The following is a 17626-nucleotide window of genomic DNA, read 5'->3' on the forward strand; positions in this document are numbered from 1 at the left end:
AGCCTTTCCTTATCTTTCACCAGGATAGAGTGTGTCTGAGAACCAATCCTACTTTCATGCCAAAGGTGGTATCCAGGGTATCCTTGAACCAAGCTATTCATTTACCTACGTTCTTCCCTAACCCACAGAACAGGGGGGAAAAGCTACTACACACCTTGGACGTACACAGACAACTGCGCTACTACCTGGACAGAACTAAGACCAGCAGAAAAATTGACCAGCTTCTGGTAGCATATGCATCAGGAGTGCAAGGAAAAGCAATTTCCAAACAGACAATTTCAAAATGGATAGGAAATTGCATTCGATTCTGTTACTCTTTTCATGGAAAGACAGCTCCTGAAAATATCAGGCCTCACTCCACAAGGGCTACAGCCACCACTACAGCTTTCCTACGAGGAGTGGCTACCAAAGACATTTTAGAAGCTGCTACTTGGAGCTCCGTGCATACATTTGCCAAGCATTACAATCTTCCTTTATACTCCAGATCCCGAGCAGGCTTTGCAACTGCAGTCTTACAAGGGATCTTAACTACACCATCTTTATCTTAGTGCCTCCTCCCCCAGTTTGGCTATGGTATTCTACCCATATGTTATGACTGCAGATGCATCCTTGAAGGACATAGTACAGTTTTGTACCTACCATAAATGTAGATGTCCGATAGGTATGCATCTGCAGTCAGGATTACCCACCCTCCTTCCCCTCTGTGATATTCCTAGGGTGCTTACCCCTCTTTCAGCTAGCTGGGGGAATCTATTATGGTGTATTTGTTTGTATGTATATATGTATGTATATGTATATGTGTATATATATATATATGTATATATATATATATGTATATATATATATATATATATATATATTTTTTTTTTTTTTTTGTTTGCTACTGTTTGGAATTTTCAACATTTATCCAAATTTAGCCTTCCTAGAGGGCACCTGGCATCTGGGGCAAGAAACACTGAGGAAAATGGCGTTGGCTGATGCCTTTATACCCCAGGAGCTATGACGTCGGGTGAAGTGCGACATCAGCCGAGGCCAGACCCAGACTTTGGAATCCGGCCGACCGAGGGCTGCCTGAGGCAGGACAACCCATATGTTATGACTGCAGATGCATACCTATCGGACATCTACATTTATGGTAGGTACAAAACTGTACTTTTTAAAGACAAAACAAGTACAGCTTTCTCCAGGACAGACTTCCATGCCTAAGAAACTGATGCTCAAAATGGCTGAAGACCTAATTACTTTGATCAGGGGTTCCCACCCCTCTCCTAAGAGGCCTAGGCAAGACACTGAATATGATTCCTCTGATCAGGTTTCCATTTTTTCTGACTCCTCTTCAGAACAAGGATACTCTATTCCTCCCTATGAGGATTCTGATGCTGAAGAATCAATTCCTTCAGCTTCTCCTCCTGAGGATTACTCATTTGGGGAAACCCTGCATACTATGTGGGAGCATTTCCACTGGGAGAGCCACGATTATTCAGATTCTAAGAAAAGGCTCAGAGACTTTCTTTTACTACCTCAGCACAGACCTCTTGCTATTCCTCCTGTTCTAGACATTGTAGATGATGTATTTTCAGAGTCCGGCCTGTCTCCTGACTCTTTACCTCCTGCACCTGTTAAGCCAGACAGATATTACAGGGTTTCAGATTCTCATAAATTTCTATATATAAATCCTGCTGCCGACCCAGAAACTATTTCTCAGGGTCCCAAAGGGGTCAAGGCTGCTACTGCAAAAAAAACCTGTCCCCTCAGATAGAGATTCTAGGGCACTGGACAGATGGGGGGAAAAAGTTTACACTTCTGCTACCTTGGCTGTAAGGGCTTTAAATGGTCAGTTTCATATGCTTAAATATCAGCAATACTTAATATGCTGTTAAAACAGAAAATGTTGACAAATTCTGAATGTTCTGAGAACAAGGAATTACAGGATTTATTGCATGCAGCTCAGCAAGTGGGAAAACCATACTTTGCAATGTGGTTATGATTCACTGGAGTTCTCTTGCAGGGCTGCTGTAACAGGGTCTGTCATTAGAAGGCATGCTTGGTTAAAGGAACAGACTCTGCCTGATCATGTTAAAGCAAAATTATTGGATGCTCCATTACAGCATGATACTTTGTTTGGTGTGAAGGCAGAAGAGGTGTTGAAGAAAATGGAGGATAAAGCTAAATATATGCAGACAGTGAAGGATTTCTTACAGGTACAGCCACCCAGATTTAGCAGGAACTGGCCTTCTAAGAATTGGTTCTTTCCCGTGTCAGACAGCCCACAAAGAGGCAGATACAGACACCCTAGAGGCAGACAACAGCCCCTGGGGTTCATACATGCCCAAACAATGGGGTTCTTCTACCTCCAAAAGCGGAGAAGACAAATCACAGCCATATAGGAAACAGTCCCAATGACTTCCCTTTGCCAATGCCAAGCATTTATCTTTTGGCAGCACCCTTAGGGGGAAAGCTACCACTTTTTTTCACAAAATTGGCACATGATCACCCAGGACAAATGGGGCTTAAATATAGTCTCAGGGCTACAGGTTCCACTTTCACACCCTTCCAAAGGCAAAAGGTATGCCAGACCTGCCACACAATCAGTGGGCAGAGGTACAAAACCAAGTTTAATCTCTCATGGACATGAGGGCTATTCAGCTAGTGCCACAACAAGAGCAAGGACAAGGATTTTACTCAAGACTTTTCTTAGTACCAAGAAAGGAGAAAGCATGGAGACCATTTCTGAACCTGTCTATTCTAAATACTTTTCTGGACGTTCCGAAATTCAAAATGTTGACTCTGCAGCAGCTTCTGCCCATGCTGGGCAAGAAGGCTTGGCTTGTAACTTTGGACCTCAGAGGCATACCTGCATGTCCCAATCAGACAATCTTGCAGAAAATACCTCAGATTCATAGCTGACTCAATGCACTACCAATTTGCTGCACTGCCCTTTGGCTTATCTACTGCACCCAGGATCTTTACAACATGCCTGGCACCAGTAATTGCATTTTGCAGACAGAGGAATTCAAATATATCCCTACTTGGACGACTGCCTTATTCAAGCGGAGACCAAGGACATTCTACTAAAGCATCTGGCATTTGTAAAAAGATTACTAATTTGCCTAGGGTACACAGTAACCAAAAGAATTCCAAACTAGTACCCTCTGAAGAGTTAATATTCCTGGGTGCAAGCTTAAATACAACTGCTCAGATGGCTTATCTCACGCCAGACAAAGGCAACCGACTTCTTACTTCAAAAGCATGGCAACAAAGACCCAGTTATCTGCAAGAAAAATTCTGCAGGGTCTGGGCTACATGGCCTCCTGCATTCTGCTAATTCCATATGCAAGACTGCATATGAGGAAACTACAATGGTATCTAAAAAGTGTTTGGACTCAACATTGCCATAGCCTGGAATCATTTAATTTCACTCATTCCCTGCCTGCAACAGGAGTTTCGATGGTGGGCACAGGCCTGTCACCACAACTAGGGACAGCCATTCACTTTACCCACAGCCAGGGAAACACTAACAGATGCATCAGATTATGCCTGGGGGGTCCACATGGCAGGAAAATGTATTCAGGGCACATGGCCCCCAAGCCAAAGGCATCTTCACAGCAATCAAAAAGAGATGCTAGCTGTACAAAATGCCCTGACAGCCTTCAAGGACCAACTTCATCCAGGACAGCTGCTGATAGACGGACAACACCACAGTCATGTGGTACATAAGCAGGGGGGCACACATTCCTACCCCCTCTGCAGACGAGCCATGATTTTGTGGAACACAGCATTGACCTAGCAAGTACACTTGCAAGCACAATTCCTGCCAGGAAAAACAAATGCTCTGGCAGACGAACTAAGCAGAAACCTCATGGATCCTCACGAGTGGAAACCAGATCCACAAATCTTCAGCATAACAAGGAAGTGGAGATGCCCAGACACAGATCTTTTTGTCTCCCCTCACAACTGCCTACTTCAGAGATTCTGCACAAGGACTTAATCACAAACAAGCATGGAAAGTGGATGCTTTGTCATTCAGCTGGAACAACCTTACAGTATATGACTTTCCTCCACTGCCTCTCCTCCCCAAGGTACTCCTAAAGGTCAGATAAGAGAAGCCACAAATGATTACAGATTGTCCCGGATTGACCACGCCAACACTGGTACCCAATCCTAAGGAGCTTGTCCCAAGGCTCAGCCTTGGACATTGCCTCAAATTCCTCATTTACTGACCCAACAAAACAATCGGATCCTGCACAGCCAACCCAGAACTCTAAATCTAACTGCATGGCAGATGGTGTAACCATTCAGAATACACCTCTCTCTAAAGCGGTTATGGATGTTATTTTGGAGGCCAGGAGGCCCAGCACCAGAAAATCTTGTGCAGAAAAATGGAAGAGATTATGTGCTTGGAACCAGGCACAAGGAATTGACATGCTTGCTCCAAATATTCCTCAGATTTTATAAGATCTAACTGAGATGCCGGACAAAGGCCTATCCTCATCAATTAAGATCCATACCTCTGCCATTTCAGCTCATTACAATACAGACCTACCTATTTTTTTCACATCCATTGCTTAGGCAGTTCCTCAGGGTGGCTAAAAACATAAGACCTCCAAGGAGAGCACCAGTACCTGCATGGGACCTCAGTTTTGTCTTGGAAAAACTCACACTGCCTCCTTTTGAGCCAGCCAATACAGCTGAGATAAAATTCTTATGGAAAACAGCTCTGCTACTAGCAATAACTTCAGCAAGAAGAGTCTCAGAGTTAGAGGCATTAATGGCTATGGAACCTTTTATTATCTTCCATCCGGACAGGGTTTCTCTAAGGACAAACCCAACATTTATGCCTAAGGTAGTGTCCAGTGTGGCTCTTAACTAAACCATTCATTTGCCTACTTTTTACCCAAACCCACAGAATAAAGGGGAGAGACTTCTGCATTCTTTGGACATACACAGACAGCTACGCTTCTACTTGGACAAAACTAAAGCTTTCAGAAGGACTGAACAACTTATAGTGGCATATGCTGCAGAATCACAAGGAAAGGCTATCTCAAAGCAGACTCCTTCAAAATGGATAGGACACTGCATTCGTTTCTGTTATTCACAACATGGCAAATCAGTGCCTAAGGGCATTAGACCACATTCTGCCAGGGCAGCAGCCACCTCAGCAGCCTTCCTCAGAGGAGTACCATCCAAGGATATTTTGGAGGCTGCACTTTTACTAAGCACTACCACTTAACTCTTTACTCTAAATCCAGAGCAGGCTTTGCCACTGCAGTTTTTGCAGGGCCTTATAGCCACTCCTAATTGTATTTAGACCCAGCCGCCCAACCTCAGCTTTGGGATTCAACCCAAGTGTAATGACTGCAACAGTGAAACACGATGAACATAGTGCAGTTGTGTACCTACCATAAATGTAGATGTTGGAGTGTATTCACTGTTGCATTCCAGGTTACCCACCATCCCCCTTTCTTTGCTGGGACTTATCTGTACTTCTCTTTCCTATACAACCTATGTGGTGTATTTGCTTGTAGTTAAAGGCATTGTTTATTTTAGGACATGCTTTTATTAGCAGTGTTTTTTTAGCCTACCCTTTTGGGGGCACCTGACATCTGGGGCAAGAAAAATTAAAGAAAATGGCTTTGGCTGCATCTTTTATACCTCTGGCGCACTGACGTGAGGGAAGAGGCGACGGCAACCGACGCCGGACCAAGACTTTGGAATTCAGTCCGACTGCGGGTAGCCTGCCAGCAGGATAACACAATTGTAATGACTGCAACAAGTGAATACACTCTAACATCTACATTTATGGTAGGTACACAACTGTACTTTTCACCTGCTCCTTCCTGCTGGTTAGGGAATGGAAAGCTGAATGTTTTAAGTGATGTTCTGGTATTACTGTATTAAATGCAGAGCTGAAGTCCACAAACAGAATCCTTGCATATGTCTGTAGGTTGCCAAGATGTTGCAAGATATAGTGCAGGCCCGTATTAACTGCATCATCCACTGACAGGTTCTGTCGATAAGCAAACTGAAGGGGCTCCAGTGAGGGAGCTGTAATGTCCTTCAAGTGAGCAAACACCAGCCTCTCAAAAGTTTTCATGACCACTGATGTCAAAGCAACAGGCCTGTAGTCATTCAGTCCTGCTATAGTAGACTTTTTTAGGCACTAGAATGATTAAGGCTTGTTTGAAACATAAGGGAACTTCATCCAGCACTAATGATTTATTAAAAATCCGAGTAAAAAGAGGAGCCAGTTGATCAGCACATGTTTTTAAACAGTTTGGTGTAGGTGATGGAAAGTGAAGATAGCACAAATCACCCTTTCATTACAGCTGAGTCCTTCGGGGGGGGGCGACATCTTTCTGCTGTTGAAATCTGGCTGTTGACCGTTATGTCTAGGATGAAATGCCATTCATCTGTGAATGCTCAGACTTCCCCAGTTGTGATGTGTACTCCTCACACAGCTGAACTTCGATGCATATAGCTGCTTTCTTATAATTTTCTTTTAATGTTTTTTCAGCATTTTGATTGCCATTTTTTCTTGCGTGAATACTTTTATGGTAGTGATTATGTCTTGTCTTTATTTAGAAGTTATACGCAACAACCTTGAGATTTTTGTCTTTCAGTTCCAGTGTGTTAGTCGCACAGCAGCAGGAGTTGCAGCAGCAGCCGCTTTCACAGAAATCTGTCTCCAGTCTTCAGACACAGATACAGACAGCCAGCCAGGAGGTGAGTTCTGGTAGATGGTACTCAGATTTTAATACCATAATGAAATGCACTGACTTTCAGTGCATTTAGGGTATGTTTATACTGTTGAAGTTTTTGTAGTGTGTAAAGTTTTAATGGTTTTGTGAATGTTTACAAAGATGAGCTCAGTAAATTTTGCATGGTTGTGCACTTGTCATCTTGTATTCATTAGGTGAGCAAGCGATCTGTTATGGAGGAGTGCTGCAGCAGTCCACTCGGTGGGTTTCTTAACCTTTCTGAAGAGCCTTCAGTTTCCTATTTTCTTGCAGTGCTTGTGCATCTGCTGTGTGAGGCTGTGGTCCGTTATTGGGTTTAGACAAGTGATAGTGTTGTATTGATACACAGGAGGAATGGACATGTGTGGAGAAGACAAAAAATAACGGAGTGGCAGGAACAGACAAAAGGTAAAGGGAGGCCGAATAAAGACTTGGGTAAGCAGTAATAGAAGTGCTTGAATACTACTGGTATTAAGTTTTCAGGATGTGTGGTATTCTTGGATTGAATATGCTCCGCATTAGGGACACTTGGGACACAAACATGTCTGTACAGGTAGTACAGAATGTATAGAAGGACTGGCAGTCTGCATGTGGTAGGGGATTGGGAATGAGGTTTGGGAAGACCAAAGATAAAATGATAGGGAATATGGGGAAGGAATATGTTGGAATGAGTAGTTTTGGGGCAATGAATGTTGGAGATAGGTGCTGCATACTGGCTCTCATGATGCACAAAAGAAAAGTTAATGACTCGTACACAGAACAGAGGCATCAAAAGTGGAAGTAAACGTTGCTGATGTGGGCGGTTTAAATCTTCTGGTTGCCACTTTAGACATTTCTTGGATCTGTAGGAGAAGGCCATTCTGTGTCCTCCTGAACCACAAAGGAGAACTCCTCCATTGTGTACAGGACTCCTCTGGGAAGAGTCAGATCCGAGACTTGGTTCTTTGGGAGGTAGAATGAGTAAGGGAGGTGGAAGGTAAGCTGCCAGTAGCAGACAACCATGTATGCTACTGCATAAAGGATGGGCTGTCAGGATCTGAGAGATTTGACAAGGAACAATTAAAGCTGTGTTAAGGGGGAGGCTTAAGAGAGGAGTGTGGGGCTAGAGAAGGGTTTGAGAAGGAAAAGCAAGAGTTACAGGGTATGAGGACACATGCTGAGGGACATGCATGAAATTGAAGCAGAAAGGTGAGGGAGTAAAGCTACAGTACATGGAGGTGATGAAAAAGGTGATAGGAGCAACTTAGGTCAGACTGGAAAGGTAAATTGCAGAATATATAAAGCAGGGTGAAGTAGCATGCTTACCTGAAGGAATAGAGAGGGTTGAAATCTAGTCAGATTGATCAGCGAAGGAATTCCTTCACAAGAATGGAAAGGGGGTTGAACTTGGATGCCTAATCCAGGAGGGTACAATGGGAAGTGGTCATACCCAGTGACTTGGTTTACCATGTAAAAATCATCAGAAATGAGAGCAGGGTGTTCTGCTGAAATGTTCAGTAAAGATGTTCACTTGAGTACTAGAGTATGGGGAGAAGTAAGAGCTTGAGTACTAGAGTATGGGGAGAAGTAAGAGTGGTGCCTTTCCACAAAGAAAGCAGTAGAAGCAGTAGTTAGAAGAAAGCATCGGTGTCAGACCGGCCATTCAGCCTGTCAAATGGGCCATTCAGCCTAACCTTATGTCTGGGAAGGTAATGGAAGAAATTCTCAACGAAAGCTTGGTGGTGATGTGTGTCTAACTCCAGAGTAAAGAATAGGCTGTAAGTTTTTGTCAGGAAGCTGTGAAAATTCAAGCTGTTAAAGTACAGGTGGTAGGCATGTACCAGCTGCCAACTAATGTCATCTATCTGAGTCAGCGATTTATATTTGTCCTCACAGAAGGATGAGCACTCCACAGCGATTATGGGTAGTAAACAGAATACTAAAATGTGTGTAAAGGTTGAAGGGGAGAAGGCAGAAACTAAATGGATTCTTTCAGGATAAAAGCTATGATGTTCTTCGTGTTTCACTGTTGCAGTCATCACATTTGCGTTATCTGCCTGCAGGTAGCCCTCAGCCGGCCTGAATACTAAAGTCTTGGGATTTCTGCTTCGGATGCTGTCACTTCTTCCATGACGGCAGGTCGTCGGGGGTATAATAAAACATGCAGCCGAAGCCATTACATCAGTCTTTCTTGCTGTGCAGTGCCCAAAGCAGAAGCAGTTCGCAAGTGCCGGTCGACAGACTCCTAAAATTTTAATTTTCGAGTTTCAGACGTGAAGTCTTCAAAAAGATAAGTACCTCGTTGGGGATCATTTTTTCTTGCTTTAACCGATGCCAGAAAAAACGAATTGTCTTGCTTGTGGAAAGCAAATACTTCATAGAGATTTTCATTCTTACTGCATCGTCTGTTTAGGCCCAGACCATGACGTCCCTCGCTGTCTGTTTTGTGCCTTGTTCAATGCCCGTCGTCGGGCTATTTTTGTAGCTAAATACTTTCGTTCTCTATCTCCGTACTCTGAAATGGCTTCGTTCAGCCATCCGACTACCGATCTTCTGAAAAAAAGTAAGGATAAAAGACAGACCGCATACTTCCAGCGACACTTCCGTTAAGCTAGTTGCCAGTCTGCTGGTACTCTGTGAGGCATTTTCGCAGTCCCTGATGCATGTTTTTGCAGATTCGCAGGCCTCTGCTGAGATCCATTCGGAGTCCGGTATGTCGCAAGATGCTTCTTCGACTATGGAACCTGTGGATGTCTCTACCTTGGATGAGTCCAGAGCCACTGTGCAGGCACTGGCTTCTGAGGGTGTATTCAGGCCTACGAATTTTCATATCAAACAGACTACTTCGTTTCAGGCTAAAAATACTGAATTCCTCAGGCCTAAAGCTCGCACTACGCCTAGAAAACAGACTACCAAAGCGCATTCTCAGGCTCACATGCCTCAAAAGTAAATGATTAGAATGCCTGAAGACCTTATTACCTTAATTAGGGGAAGCCAGCCTTCCCCATCTAAGAGACCTAGAACTGATTTTCCTTTTGATTCTTCTGATCAGGAGTCTGATATCTCTATTCCTTCTGACTACCAGGATTTACCCTCATCTACTTATGAGGATTCTGATGCAGAGGATTCCATTCCCTCTGCTTACCCTCCAGCAGGTTTTTCTTTTGGTGAAACCTTGCATACCCTTAGGGAACATTTCTGCTGGGAAAGCCAGGACTATTCTCAGTCCAAAAAGAGACCAAGGGAATTCTTAAACCTCTTAAACCTGCCTCAGCACAGGCCTCTAGCTATCCCTTCTGTTGTAGATGTTTTTTTTGGAATCCAACCGTACCCCAGACACTGCCCTCAGCTCCCAGGAAACCCGACAGGTACTACAGTGTACCCGATACTCTCAAATTCATCTTCAAGAATCCTACTGCGGATCCAGAGGCCATTTCCCAAGGACCTAAAAGTCAAAAATGCTACCCCTTCTGACAGGGATTCTAGGGTGTTAGATGGGGTAAGAAGGTATACACCTCTGCTACTCTGGCCATTAGGGCTTTAAATTACCAGATGTTCTTCGTGTTTCACTGTTGCAGTCATTACATTTGGGTAATCCTGCTGGCAGGTTGCCCTCAGTCGGCCTGAATTCCAAAGTCTTGAGTCCTGCGTCTGTTGCTGTCGCCCCCTCCCTGACGTCAGGTCGTCAGTGGTATAAAAGATGCAGCCGACGTCATTTTCTTCAGTGTTTCTTGCCTCGCGGTGCCCGAAGCAGAAGCAGTTTGCAAGTGCCGGTTGGCCAACTCCTGAGATTTTCGTGTTCGAGTTTCAGATCCAAAGTCTTCATTAAAGCGAAGTACCCCATTGGGGAAACTTTTTCCTTGCTCCAGACCAATGTCAAAGTTAATAATTGTATTTCTTGTGGAAAGCAAATACCTCATAAGGATTTTCATTCTTACTGTGATGATCATCGTGCATACAGCTGCAGTCATAACAGATGGGTTTTCCTGCCGTCAGGCGGGTCCTCGGTCGGCCGAATTCCAAAGTCTAGGTCTGGCGTCGGATGTCGTCACTTCTTCCCTGACGTCAGTGCGACAGGGGTATAAAAGAACCAGCTGACGCAGTTTTCTTCAGCCTTTCTTGCCGTGCAGTGCCCGAAGCAGAAGCAGATGTCCTTCAAGGATGCATCTGCAGTCCTTACAAATGGGTTGTCCTGGCGTCAGGCAGCCCTTCGGTCGGCCGGATTCCAAAGTCTGGGTTTGGCTTCGGCTGGTGTCGCACTTCACCCGACGTCATAGCTGCAGTTTTTCGGGTATAAAGGCATCAGCCGACGCCATTTTCCTCAGTCTTTCTTGCCGCGTGGCGCCCGAAGCAGAAGCTGTTCGCAAGTGCCGGTCGGTCAGATCCAGAGATTACTACTACCGAATACTACTTCGAAGACTTCTAAAAAGCTAAGTACCCGTTGGGACTCTTTCTTGCCTCAGCCGATGTCAGAGAAAGTTAATAACTGTTTATCTTGTGGGAAACAAATACCTCATAAAGATTTCCACTCCTACTGTATACATTGCTTAGGCCCAGACCACGCCGTAGCAGCTTGTCTAGCCTGCTCTTCTTTTAACCGACGGACGCTCAGACGTCGGTCGGAGTTTGCTGAACAAATTTTCGGCTCTGATTTTGCCTACATTATGCCGTCGGATCCTCCGACAACGCAAATTTCTAAAAAAACGAAAAGAAAAGGACCGACACTTGCGGTCCGCGGTCTTGACCGAAACCGCGATTAAGCAAGCCGCGAGTCTCGGTTTCGGCCGAAACCGAGCAAGCGGTTCTTTCTCCAGCTGAATTATTTTTCAATTGAAGTCTTCTTGAAAGCTAAGTACCCCGTTGGGGAAACTTTTCTTGCCTCAGACCGATGTCAAAGTTAATAATTGCATTTCATGTGGGAAGCAAATACCGCATAAGGATTTTCATTCCCTCTGCATTCCTTGCTTAGGCCCAGACCACAACGTCTCGGCCTGTCATTTTTGTGCTACATTCAACAGACGCACTATTAAGTGTCGGGCGGAGTTCGCCCAACACTATTTTGGCAAAAAGTTTAATTGCATTATGTCGCCGGACACTCAGACTCCAGTTTTGAGTAAAAGACGCAAAGATGAGGACCGACATACGAGGTTCGCGACTTCTACCGACACCACGCTAAAGCCGACTACAGGTGCTTCGGTTCTCAGCGAGGTGCCTACGCAGCCCCTGACTACCGATGACACTTCATTGGCGGTGTCTTCTGTGCCCGAGGTTGCAGGCTCTTCGGCCCACACCCCGACTACAGATACCGAAGCCACTATTTGCGGGGAAACTCAGAGTTTAGACAGGCCTGCCACCTCTCAAGGTGTCTTCAGGCGGCTGCCTTTTTCCATCAATGCTTTCACCAAGTCTAAAGCAGCCATGCATACTAAAAGACAAGCTCCACAGGGCCCCTCTCAAGGCCCCATGCCTAAAAAGCAGATGCTCAAAATGGCTGAGGATTTGATTACTCTTATCAGGGGTTCTCAACCCCCCTCGGACAAAAGGCCCAGAGTGGAGGAATACCCTTCCTCAGACCAGGCCTCCATTACTTCAGAACATTCTGAAGACCAGGAACATTCATACTCCCCTTTTGAAGATTCTGATGCAGAGGAGTCCATTCCCTCCGTCTCCCCCCCCCCCCCCCCCCCGAGGATTACTCTTGGGGAAACCTTACGTACCTTGAGGGAACACTTCCATTGGAAAGGCCAAGAGTACTCAGACACCAAGAAAAGGCTTAGGGATTTCCTCTTGCTCCCTCAGCACAGGCCTCTGGCTATACCTCCTGTCTTAGACATACTAGATGTGTATTCGGAGGCCAGCCTTAACCCAGATTCTTTACCTCCAGCTCCAGTCAAGCCTGACCGGTATTACCGGGTTCCTGATTCACACCAATTCCTATACAAAAGCCATGCGGCTGACCCAGAAACTATTTCACAGGGTCCCAAGGGAATTAAGGCCTCCACTGCTAAAAATCCATTACCTTCAGAGAGAGATTCCAGAGCTTTAGAAAGGTGGGGGAAAAAGGTATACACCTCGGCCACCTTAACCATGAGGGCATTAAACTGTCAGTTCCATATGTTAAAGTATCAACAGTTTCTGTTATCTCAGTTGAAAAGCAAAATCTCACAACCTGAACAGCCAGACTTGAAGGAGTTGCAGGATTTGTTACATAGTGCAGAGCAAGTGGGTAAACATACCTTGCAATGTTGTTTTGATGCTTTAGAGGCCTCATGTAGAGCTGCTGTTAGAGGATCAGTCATACGTAGACATGCTTGGCTCAAAGAGCAAACCTTACCAGATCATGTCAAAGCTAAATTACTAGATGCACCTCTTCAAAAAGATGTATTGTTTTGTGTTAAAGCTAAGGAGGTATTAAAGAAAATGGAGGAAAAGGCAAAATCAATGCAAACAGTGAAAGATTTCCTACAGGTACAACCTCCACGTTTCAGTAGAAATTGGCCTTCAAAAAATTGGTCCTTTCCAGCCACGGACAGACCCCAAAGAGGTAGATACAGGTGCCCGAGGGGTAGAAGGCAATCTCAAGGATCATTTAGAGGCAGACAATGGCAAGCACCTACACAAAGAGGTGGTGAGGATAGTTCACAGCCATTCAGAAAGCAGAACCAATGACTTTCCCCTTTGCATGCCAAGCAAGGCTCAAATGGCAGCACCTTTAGGTGGAAAACTGGCATTTTCGAAAAATTGGCATTTTGTCACAAAAGACAAATGGATCCTGGACATTATAGACAGAGGCTACAGATTCCACTTTCACACCCTTCCAAAAATGAGAGGCATGCCAAACCTGCCACACAATCAAAGGGCAGAGGCACAAAAACAAATTTCAGATCTCATGGACATGAAAGCTATTCAAGAAGTACCTGCACAAGAACAGTGTCAAGGTTTTTATTCCAGACTATTCCTGGTACCAAGGAAGGGCAAAGATTGGAGACCTATTTTGGACCTGTCCATCCTAAACGTATATTTACTCGTACCAAAATTCAAGATGCTCACATTACAGCAGCTTCTTCCCATGCTGGGCAAGGAGTCTTGGCTGGTAACATTGGACCTCAAGGAGGCATACCTGCATGTCCCAATCGGACAAGATTGCAGAAGATACCTCAGATTTCTTGCAGGTTCAACCCATTATCAATTCTCTGCATTGCCCTTTGGCTTATCTACTGCGCCCAGAGTGTTCACGAAATGCCTGGCATCAGTAATTGCCTACTGCAGACTTCAAGGGATACAAATATACCCATATTTGGATGACTGCCTGATCCAAGCGGACAGCAAGCACATACTTCTGAAACATCTGGCGTTTGTAATAATGTTGAATTCTCTAGGATACACAGTCAACAAAAAGAAATCAAGGCTAATACCCTCTCAAACAATAATTTTCCTGGGTGCCAGCTTGAATACAAATACCCAGTTGGCCAACCTCACGCCAGAGAAACAAGGGCAACTAACTCAATACTTCAGAAAACTGGCAACCTTCACCAGGCTGACTGCAAGGAAAATCCTGCAGGCTCTGGGATTCATGGCATCTTGCATCCTGCTAATTCCATGTGCAAAGCTGCATATGAGGAAACTTCAATGGTACCTAAAAAACTTATGGTCTCAACACAGCCACAGTTTGGAAACAATTATACCACTGATTCCATGTCTTCAAAAGGAATTTCTGTGGTGGGCTCAAGCATGCCAAAGAAACACAGGTCTCCCATTCTGCAAGCCTCAAGCAAATCAAGTCATTACAACAGACGCCTCGGACTATGCCTGGGGGGGCGCACATGACAGATCGGTGCATTCAGGGCAAATGGTCCCAAAAAGAAAAGCACCTTCACATCAATCAAAAGGAAATGCTAGCAGTAATAAATGCTGTTATGGCTTTCAAAGACCTACTGCATCCAGGCCAGCTATTGACAAGGACAGACAACACCACAATAATGTGGTACATAAACAGGGAGGAACCCATTCATATCCCCTATGCAGACTAGCCATGTCTCTTTGGAACATGGCTCTGGAATTACAAATCGAACTTCAAGCACAGTACCTGCCAGGCAAGGAAAACACACTGGCAGACAACCTAAGCAGAAATATGACAGATCCACACGAATGGAAGTTGCATCCTCAAGTTTTTACAAAGATAATTCAAGCATTGGGAAGGCCAGACATAGATCGCTTTGCCACCCACAGAAATCACCAATTGACAAAATTCTGCTGAAGGACCTTTCATCCACAGGCCTGAAAAGTGGACGCACTCTCTTTCAATTGGACAACAATGACAGTTTATGCCTTTCCACCTCTTCCTCTGCTGCCCAAATTCTATTAAAAACCAGAGCAGACAGACCAAAGATGATTCTCATTGCTCCAGACTGGCCAAGACAACACTGGTACCCACTCCTGAGGAGCCTGACGCATTCCCCACCATGGATCCTGCCTCTAATGCCTCTTCTACTGACTCAGCACAACTTCAAAACTTTTCAGTCAGCTGAAAACACTCAATCTAGCCGCATGGAAGATTCCTTTAATTCACAACAGACCCTACTCTCCAAGGAGGTGCAGGATGTCATTTTGGAGGCCAGAAGGCCTTCTACTAGAAAAGCCTACTCCGCAAAATGGAAATGGTTTTGTGCCTGGAATCAGAAAAAGGGTCAGAATCCGGGAATACTGAATTTACCTCAAATATTACAGTACCTAGCTGAGATGCTAAGCAGTGGACTTTCATTCTCCTCCATCAGAATCCATGCCTCAGCCATTTCTGCAGAATACAGTACTGATCCTCCTTTATTCTCTCACCCCCTCTTAAGACAGTTCCTCAGAGGGGCTAAGAATATAAGACCCCCCAAGGAAGCAACTAGTACCTGCTTGGGACCTCAATTTAATTCTAGAAAAACTGACCTTGCCTCCTTTTGAGCCAGCTGCTTCAACAGAACTGCAGTATTTGTCCTGGAAAACAGCTTTCCTTCTGGCTATCACCTCAGCTCGCAGGGTTTCGGAACTAAAAGCCCTCATGGCTGTGCAGCCTTTCATCATTTTCCATCAGGACAGAGTTTCCTTACGAACCAATCCTTCCTTTATGCCAAAGGTAGTATCCAGGGTAGCCTTGAATCAGGCTATCCACTTTACCTACCTTTTACCCTAATCCTCAAAACAAAGGGGAGAGACTACTGCATTCCTTGGACATTCACAGACAGCTACGTTATTTGGACAGAACAAAGCCTTTCAGAAAATCAGAGCATCTCTTTGTGTCCTATGCTACAGGAGCTCAAGGGAAGCCTATTTCCAAACAGACAATCTCAAAATGGATAGCCCACTGCATATGCTTTTGTTACTCTCTTCATGGTAAAACTGTACCTGCAGGCATCAGATCTCACTCCAGAAGGGCCACAGCTACCTCTGCAGCTTTCCTCAGGGGGGTTCCTACCAAAGATATTTTGGAAGCAGCCACTTGGAGTTCTGTACATACTTTTCCAAGCACTATCACCTACCATTATGCTCCAAATCTAGAGCAGGCTTTGCCACTGCAGTCTTGCAGGGCATCCTGGCTCCTCCTAGTTCCACTTAGTGCCTACCACCCCTTTTTTTAGCTTTGGGATTCTACCCATCTGTTATAACTGCAGCTGTATGCACGATGAACATAGTACAGTTTTGTACCTACCATAAATGTAGATGTTCGAGTGCTAATACAGCTGCAGTCCAGGTTTCCCTCCCTCCTTTCCCTCTTGGGACAGGCCCAATGGCTAACACCTCCTCATACAACCTGATTGGGGTATTCTTTTATAGTGTATTTGCTTGCAACTACTGTTTTTTGATTATATTGCATTGCATTATTACATAAATTTATGTATTGCCTTCCTTCTGGGGGCACCTGACATCTGGGGAAAGAAAAACCTGAAGAAAATGGCGTCGGCTGGATGTCCTTCATGGATGCATCTGCAGTCCTAACAAATGGGTTGTCCTGTCCTCAGGCAGCCCTTTGGTCAGCCGGATTCCAAAGTCTGGGTCTGGCCTCGGCTGATGTCGCACTTCACCCGACGTCATAGCTGCAGTTCTTCGGGTATAAAGGCATCAGCCGACGCCATTTTCCTCAGTCTTTCTTGCCGTGGCGCCAAGCAGAAGCTGTTCGCAAGTGCCGGTCGGTCAGAACCAGAGATTACTACTACCGAAGACTTCTAAAAAGCTAAGTACCCTGTTGGGGACTCTTTCTTGCCTCAGCCGATGTCAGAAATAGTGAATAACTGTTTAACTTGTGGGAAACAAATACCTCATAAAGATTTCCACTCTTACTGCCTACCTTGTTTAGGCCCAGACCACGACGTAGCAGCTTGTCTAGCCTGTGCTTCTTTCAACCGACGGACACTTAGACGTCGGTCGGAATTTGCTGAGGAGTTTTTCGGCTCCCCTTTTGCTTATATCATGCCGTCAGAGACTCCGACTTCGCAATTTACTAAAAAGCGCAAGGAAAAGGACCGACACTCGTGGTCCACGGTTTCGGCTGAAACCACGGTTAAGTCAACCGCGAGTGTCTCTGTTTCGGCTGAAACAGAGTCCACGGTCCTGCCTTCGGCCGAAAGCTTGCCTCCTACCGAGGCCTCATCCAGCATGGCAGAATCTGCTACTGAAATCCCACCTGCTCCTACAAGAACCCAGGATTTATCTGATACTATTCCTTTAGATATATCTACTCCTGCACGTGGAGCTGCTAGGCCCCCAGCTTCCATGTCGATTAAGGCTTTTGCCAGGGCTAAAGCAGCAAAATCTACCAAGAGTGTGCTAAGACCCCCTCTCACAGGCCTAGCTCTAGTACTCAAATGCTTAGTCTAGCAGAGGATCTTATTTCCTTGATCCGGGGATCCCAACCTCACCCTGACAGG

At 45.1% G+C, this 17626-nt stretch overlaps 1 protein-coding gene across 1 annotated transcript in view; it reads left to right on the plus strand.

The window, feature by feature from the left end:
- The window catches only part of PRRC2B (proline rich coiled-coil 2B), a 3584159-nt gene that overhangs the window by 363601 nt on the left and 3202932 nt on the right, over positions 1-17626 (plus strand). The window contains exon 6 of the mRNA XM_044058194.1: positions 6583-6723. Within this exon, the coding sequence (XP_043914129.1) occupies positions 6583-6723 (141 nt within the window). The remainder of the gene's footprint in view (positions 1-6582; positions 6724-17626) is intronic.

The sequence above is a fragment of the Protopterus annectens genome, chromosome 16.part0 (genome assembly GCF_019279795.1).
Source record: "Protopterus annectens isolate FY-2018-M chromosome 16.part0, PAN1.0, whole genome shotgun sequence".
Lineage (NCBI taxonomy): Eukaryota > Metazoa > Chordata > Ceratodontiformes > Protopteridae > Protopterus > Protopterus annectens.